The 8,084-nt window shown below is 40.4% G+C and overlaps 1 protein-coding gene across 1 annotated transcript; it reads left to right on the top strand.

The window, feature by feature from the left end:
- Positions 1 to 428: 428 nt before the first annotated feature.
- On the top strand, positions 429 to 2,579 carry p2ry1 (purinergic receptor P2Y1). The gene is made up of 2 exons (XM_062553010.1): positions 429 to 594; positions 860 to 2,579. Exon 2 carries the CDS (start codon positions 878 to 880, stop codon positions 1,937 to 1,939), a length of 1,062 nt encoding a protein of 353 aa, XP_062408994.1. The 5' UTR covers positions 429 to 594; positions 860 to 877; the 3' UTR covers positions 1,940 to 2,579.
- Positions 2,580 to 8,084: the final 5,505 nt, after the last annotated feature.

Consider the following 8,084-nt stretch of genomic DNA (forward strand, 5'->3'; position numbering starts at 1 on the left):
GTATAGTTCTAGACCTGCAGCCTACAAATGTGCTTGTATCAAGTATAGGCCTAATGCTATTGTGTATGTTTTCTTTCCTTATCACCTTCAACACATCCTGGATAGATACAGCCATTCTAAATATTTGTCATGTGTCAACACATACTGTTTATACCAAGTACTAAGAGACGACATGATTTGTTATAAATATTTATACTACGGGAGTCCCAACAACTTTCATATTTTTTGTAGAGGTAGCCTTGCTTGGAGCATGGGTTTACTGGACTTCAACATTCTGTTACTGTAACGGCAGTCTAATTAGCCTCACAATGAGGGGAAGGAGGACCGTGCAGCACAATGTGAACACAGTGTGTCGCTCCTCCCCTCCGCTCTGGTACCGCATGCTCACATTCTGGACAAATTTGTAGCAAGACGCTTGCAGCTGTTCCACCCACAAACCAGAGTCCCCACGGTTGGAACAGCAGTGTCTGCGACGAAAGCACTGTGGCAGTTACACCTGTGTCCCATACCAAATAAGACGAAAGGCAAACCGGATGGTAAAATCTTGGCTGTAATTTGGAGGAATGTGGATTAAGCTACAGGCGCGAGTAAGTGGTAAGTATCACGTCTTAAGTCTATCTATTGCCCAGAGTTGGCTAAAGTTATGACATGTTATCATGGGTTCATGTATCAAAGTCCATTGTCAGATGTCCTCTTTCCTCTAAGTATGCTGTAGGCTATAATAATATCCCGCACATGTTCCGATGAATTGTGAAGGGAAAACAATAGAACGATATGATTCGTTTGGATATAATTGAGCCAAAATTAGAATGTTATAAAACGCATATTTTGTCTCACATCTTTTCTGTAATTGAAACAGTGATTACCTCCAAACAACATGACAACGGAGATAAACTTTACAACACTTCTCAACGTGTCTGACATCAATAACAACTCAAGAGGATGTTCCCTCACGAAGACTGGGTTTCAATTTTACTATTTGCCTACTGTTTACATCTTAGTTTTCCTCACGGGCTTGATAGGAAATAGTCTGGCAATATGGATGTTCGTGTTTCACATGAGACCATGGAGCAGCATCTCGGTCTACATGTTCAATCTGGCACTGGCGGATTTCTGTTACGTGCTTTCTCTCCCCTTCCTAATTTTCTACTACTTTAACAAGACTGACTGGATTTTTGGCGACGTGCTGTGTCGACTGCAGCGCTACATTTTTCACGTTAATCTGTACGGGAGCATTCTCTTTCTCACCTGCATCAGCGTGCACAGGTACACAGGAGTGGTGCACCCTCTCAAATCGTTGGGGAGGCTGAAGAAAAAGAACGCTATACGCACAAGCGCATTGATTTGGTTCGTAGTCACCGTAGGGATTTCGCCTATTCTGTATTATTCACGCACGGGTTTAAAGAGGAACTCAACGACATGTTATGACACCACCACGGAGGATGAGCTGCCGGGCTACTTCATCTACAGCATGTGCATGACGGTGTTTGGCTTCTGCGTTCCTTTTATTATCATCTTTGGGTGCTATGGATTAATTGTGAAGGCCCTCATATACAATGACATGGACAATGCACCACTGAGGAGGAAGTCTATATATCTGGTAATCATTGTCCTGGCAGTGTTTGCTGTCTCCTACCTGCCCTTTCATGTGATGAAGAATCTGAACATGAGGGCCAGGCTTTACTTCCAGAGTCCTGAAATGTGTGATTTTAACAATAAAGTGTATGCCACTTATCAGGTTACCCGAGGTCTGGCTAGCCTCAACAGTTGTGTGGACCCCATCCTTTACTTCTTGGCTGGGGACACATTTAGGCGGAAGTTCTCCAGAGCCACCAAAAAGACTTACAGAAAGGGGGAGAATGCGTTGCAGTCCAAGAGTGAGGAGACTGCACTCAATAGTCTGCCGGACTACACAGGAAACGGAGACCAGCGGCTCTGACTGTGTCTCTTATGAGTTGTGCGGAGTGGGCTAAACCTGTACATTTTGTCAAGCTGTTCATTAAATGAATCCATGTGTGCTGATGTTTGGATAGCATGACTTCCACTCCATGTTCAACATGATGTCGCTGCGACCAAGTCATAGTACTGTACTTGCCAGTATTAATTAGGCTGCTCTTTTCTGATTAGCTTATCATGAATGGTTAACAAAGTAAAGGTTTTGTTGAGAATCAAACATGTAGAGAACATTGAAGACCATTCTACAGTCTGCTATGGAATGAGCATGTGTTACAACTGGGGTTGCCCCTAGGATGAACAAGTAAATGTAATTTATGTAAGTTAAACAAGCTAAAGTGAGATTTTGAGAATGCAACTTTAAGCACTTACTAACAGTTCCTTTATTGTACCCGAGATGCTCAAACTGTGTGTCTAGGAACTGCAAAGCACTATGAATTTTAATATTTTTGAGCATCATGTATGAGGTCAGTATATTTCTATTTGATTCTTCTTTACATTTTTTTTAATAATACATGTGTTTGTTATTGTAAGCAATGTCTTTGTCCCACGCATATCAAATAGCCTTTTTGATGGTGTAGTATGAAAAGAAAAACCTCTGATAAAGCCTTTATCACCTACTGTAATTTTGTTTTTGTGTGAAATTATTGGTGCTGTCATCCATTTCTGTAACAGAGGATTTGGAAAATGAAGAATGATGACTGATTGTTTGATGGCCCAATATTTGTGTGTAAGTGGGTTTGTCTGTGTGTGTGTGTGTGTGTGTGTGTGTGTGTGTGTGTGTGTGTGTGTGCGCGCGTGCGCACGTGTGTGTGTGTGTGTGTATGCGCGCACACGTGTGTGTGTGTTTGAGTGTGAGTGTGTGTGTGTGTGTGTGTGTGAGTGTCAGGTAATTTACATGCTGATCACATTGTGTGAGGAGTATACGTGTGGGCTGTGTTTACCTCCTCATATTGTATTCAGCAGCCCTACAGTGATGAGTATAGGGTCTGCAATAATTAGAAACATTTATCAGACATTTGCTGGCCTTGTCATTAGATCTGTGTGGAATAGCAAATATCAGATTATAGTCAAGGATGTGCCAAAGGAAATTGCATCCATTTCCAGTTGACACCCAAGATATAAGTCTGCAGCTCAGGAAATTGGCAGCGTTGATAGGTCATTGCTAATTAGTAACAAACGAATAATGAGAGCGGTGTTTGGTGTTGCAAAGTGCAGAAAACTTCTGAAAAAGTACAGGTAAACAAATGGGAGTTGATCTCAGCAGTGCTTATTGGTACCTTTTAAAAGTGTTCATAGTAGTACATTGACATTTTAAGTTACGTTGAATATTCCACAAAATTGCTTGCTAACAGCAAATTGAATTCAAACAGGGTTAAGTTTGTTTGTATTGAAACATGTTGTGGTATTAAAACACATGCTATGGCACTATCAAATCATTTAAATCATGTTATGTTTTAAATGGTTTGCAACAATCTTTTGTATGTCAACAGTGTGTGAATCTATTGTGTAATTGTACCGTTTAGTTTCCCTCCATTGAAAACCTGCATTAGATTTATTTCCCCGAGTGGGCTGACTTTCTTTTCATGTGCAGAAAAGGGGGGAAGGAGAACGAGAGAAGCATGAAGAGTGGCGACTTTTCTCTTTTTTTCCCTCGTCCAGCCTTTCCCAAGGCACCCTTTGTCCGTGTGGACAAAAGCTCTGGACTTATTACCGTGGGCAAGGGGCAGGAGGAGATCAGAAGCTGCCCCACCAGTGCTCCTGCTCTCTGGCACAGAGCACAGATTGCTCTGTCTAAACACGCTGTATAAATAGAATGACTTATTTCCTGGCTTCCTGGTGGTTGAAGTATAGACGTCCAAGTCATTGAAAAGGGTGTAATTTCAATTCAAATAGGTGGATGTAGTTCCTGTTGTTTTGTTTTGCTGTTTCAGCTGCAAGGCAGCTCAGAATGGACATGTTTATGTCTGAGCATATCTGTAAAGGGGAGCTAATACTGCTCTCAGATGGAATTAGCTTTTCCACACAATTAATTAACTTGTCTATTGCTACATTAACTATCACAGGCTGAGACCATTAGTGCGCGCAGCCACATGTTTGATGGGCTCTATACGGTTCTAAAGACAATGTCACCTCTGCAGAAAGACTTGCTGAGGCATGCAACCTTACCAGACTAACCCGTCTGTCTTCTCTCTAGCTCACGCTGTGTTTTTCTTTCAAACTTGGCTTCTGCACTGGGCAACACTGGGAGGGGCAGGAAAAGAGGAGAGAAGAGAGTGAAACAGCAATGCCAACCAGTCGCACTTCAGCTCATTGAAGACACTGTAGAACACCCAGAGTGCTGTCATCACCTCATGTAACCCATGTCCCCCTATGTTTAAAGCAGTAATGAAGGTTTGCTAAATACTTGCAAGCTTACTAATAGATTTGTCTTGTTAACATCAACAGTACACGAGCAAAAAAATAAATAATTGCAGTTATGAGACAATGTAGTTTCATGTCCAAAGTCCTGCATTCCATGAATGACAAGGAATTCCTCACAAACGGCAGTTATTATGGCTGCCGCTAGCATAGCGGTGATGTAGGTTTAGTCAGAGTTTTCTTTTTCTTTCGGATTATTTATTTATTTATATTCTCTTCAGTGATTTTGTGTCAACAATTCCCAGAACACTGAAAGACCGGGCTGCACGAAAGTTGGTGGGCATGTTGCCCCACAAGGATGACACAGCATCATTGTTTTCGGCCCCCTGATCTCAAGAATAGGGCTTATGATTAACTTTTTTTTGTTTGTTGTTTGTTGGTCTCAAGGGGCCATGTCAACCCACCCCATATCTACTCATTTGAGGTATAGCGCCACCTAGTTAGAAATAAAAAAGCAAAAACAAAGTGTTGTAATCGCAGGTATCTCTTGCTGACATGTTCACACTCACAAGAATACACACAGGCACGCACCCACTCATACAAACGCAAGTATGCACGCACACACACACACACACACACACACACACACACACACCTACTACACACACACACACACAGGCATGCACACACATAAACACACATGCACTTGCATGCGCGAACACACACACACACACACACACACACACACACACACACATATATAAACACACATAAACAAACCCGCACACACATAAAAACATACACATGCAAGTAGGCAGACACACGCATAAACACACACACACACACACACACCCCCCACATTACCCCGACATACACGCTAACAAGCGACACACAGAGAAGCATACATGATATATACACAAAAACAAACACACACTATGCACACACTCGATTACATATACAAAAGTTGCAAGAGTATGGGCTGGAGTAGGAGATGGAGACAGAGACAAATTGACAAATGTGAATTATTTTTTTGCAGAGAGAATGTGCAAGACTGAGCGGTTGTCATATTTTGTACTGCTTTGCGGTACATCTAGTTATTTGTACATACAGCAGCCTTTGCTCTGATAAAAGTTAAAGGAACACTTCACCGTTTTTTCATATTAAACTATATTATTCCCTTAACTAAGACGAGTTGATACATACTGTACCTCATGTTTCAATGCATGCACTCACTGGCTCTGGCGTGTGGCGCAACTTTGATAGCACTAAGCTAGCCCAGTTCATTCATTAAGATCCAAACAGAGATGAAGTTAGAAGCGACCAAACACCTCCATGTTTTCCCTATTAAAATACAGTTACACGAGTAGTCACACGACCAAGTATGGTGAGACAAAATAAAACGTGGTGCATTTCTAAGCAGGTAAGAGGGATAACTACGTTATTACTATGTCATTCCCTTAGTTAAGGGAATGATGTAGTTTAATAATGAAAAAACGGTGAAGTGTTCCTTTAAAGTTTGCTAGCAGATGTAATTGTGGAGGTACATTTCAGAAGGTTTTTCTAACATTATTGTAGGGTTGTTGACTGTCAATAACTTGAGAAGCTAGGCGGAACAGCTATATATCTTTCACTTGACTATGTAACATTGTTTGAATTTAATAAATAGAGGTTGTTACAAAAAAGTAAATTGGGCCTACTGCACAACAAGCACACAGCCTTTTTAGTCTCAGTGTCGGCACAGGTTTTTCCTGTTTTATTTCTTGAAAGAGTGGGAACTAGTAGAGGAATATTTAAATGAAAGCACGCCTCCTGTATCCTATTTTCCTAAGTCCACATCTCTTTGACTTGCTATCCCTGTACATGCTGGATCAGACTGACCTGACATATTTGTGACGTGTATGACTCTTAGAACAGAATTGTGTTCTAAAAGGATATGCTGAGAGGTTATTATTTTTTTATTATTATTAACTTTATTTGTTATAGAGGGACAGTGTACAGTAATTGACATTTTACAAAGAAAATGTAAATGCACCCAATTATAGCCAAAAGGCTAGTTTCCATTGGTAGTCCCCCTGCCAGAAGGAGAATGGCATAAGGTTGTTCTGTTCTGAGTGGGGGCAACAAGCCAACACACTTACAGTAACATTCATCTTTCTTTCACACACAGTTAGACATTCTGGAACCTGTTCGAGCCTTTTAAGAAAACCGATATCCCATTTTAAAAGTATCCAGTCCACACAACAAGGATGATAGCTGTAATGATTGGGACAGGTATTTTTCCTAATAGTCTAGCAGCATAAATATTGAAATGCTATTCAGCTGTTAAAGGGGAAAGGAGATACCTCAGCAATATATTGAAGGCCAGCTACTGTACATACAACCATTGCCAATACTGTGCATTGACTTTCACAAAACGTCAATGAGACAGTACAAATTATGCGTGAGCATGTTTTCCTTTTGCATATCTTGGGAACCCAACATTAAAATGCATCAGGTCAGAATGGTGATGATGGCACTGCTGCTGGGAAAAATGGCCTGTTATTTATTTCTGTCTATATTAGAACCTATTGTAGGCCTACATAGTCAGAGACTGGACGGCTAATGGTCTCATTACACCAAATAACATTCAAGTTTTACCCAAGAATCTTTCCCAAATCTCATCAAAGATGTGTGGTGTAAGAAGGCCATAACCCTGTAAATAATTAAGGTTGTAAGTTGCTTTACGTAAGGCCTGTCTAACTGTCTAAAACTGAAGACGTGTAATTGGCTACTATCCATATGTAAGAAATAAAATATAACTTAAATACAGATTTTCAAGCATTACAATGACATTTCTTAGCTATAATGCAATAATAAAAAAAATGCTTTAGTTTCATCTCACTGCCAATGGATGTTGGTCATAGTTTTTTTTTTATGTTTATGACATGAACAGTTGTAAAATTGTGTTTCTTTAAGTGTATGGGATGACATACACCCACTATCACTACAGAGCCTTTCCAATATCAACATGTATAAACTTTGCTATTAATCAAGTGTTGTAAGTAAGCTTTTCACACTGGATGTTACATAATTGAATTTATTTCTCAACATCCTGTTTCCTTTCAGCAGAAATGTTTATTCTCAAACTCCTCTGAGATGCCCCAGGGATCTGTTTTTCTGTGCAGTTAGATGCAGTTGTATTTCTCCTTATTTGTACAGACGCCTTTCTCTGTGGATGGAGAGATGAATTTTGTGGTTTGGTACAATTTATTCTGACTGTGGCTGACACTGCCGTCATATCACCCTTGACTACTTACTATCGTTTACATTTCACATGCTTATACAGTACATGGTGCCAATTTCAGAGACACAACAAAGTGTCAGAAACGATTTTCAAGTTTCCTAGGAACTGTTTGGTTTAACTCTGTGCCTGTTTACCTATTTTTTTCTCAAGGTATATCTGTGTTGAAACATTTCACGAAAGAAAAGTCATTGCATTGTCAGGTTTCTTTTATGCTGTCAGTAACAAGTGGCCGCTGTGGCAGACTGATCCTTGACATTATCAGTTTCTAAAAGTAAACTATTAGGAATGCTAGAGGAATGCTAATGTGTCCTTACGCCAGTCTGGCTGAATCACACGTGTACAGAAACACACCTCCTAATTCAATAGTCAGCCCACATAGACATGACTCCCCTCCACCCTAATATTTACACATTCAACACACCTATATTTGATACTTTTCCACACTCACACGTAAGCAAATAATGGCATATCCACTATGTTTTAATGT

This window comes from Sardina pilchardus, chromosome 13 (genome assembly GCF_963854185.1).
Source record: "Sardina pilchardus chromosome 13, fSarPil1.1, whole genome shotgun sequence".
NCBI lineage: Eukaryota > Metazoa > Chordata > Actinopteri > Clupeiformes > Clupeidae > Sardina > Sardina pilchardus.

Coding starts and splice junctions, on each gene's coding strand:
- p2ry1 (XM_062553010.1), top strand. CDS start 878: ATGACAACGGAGATAAACTTTACAACACTTCTCAACGTGTCTGACATC.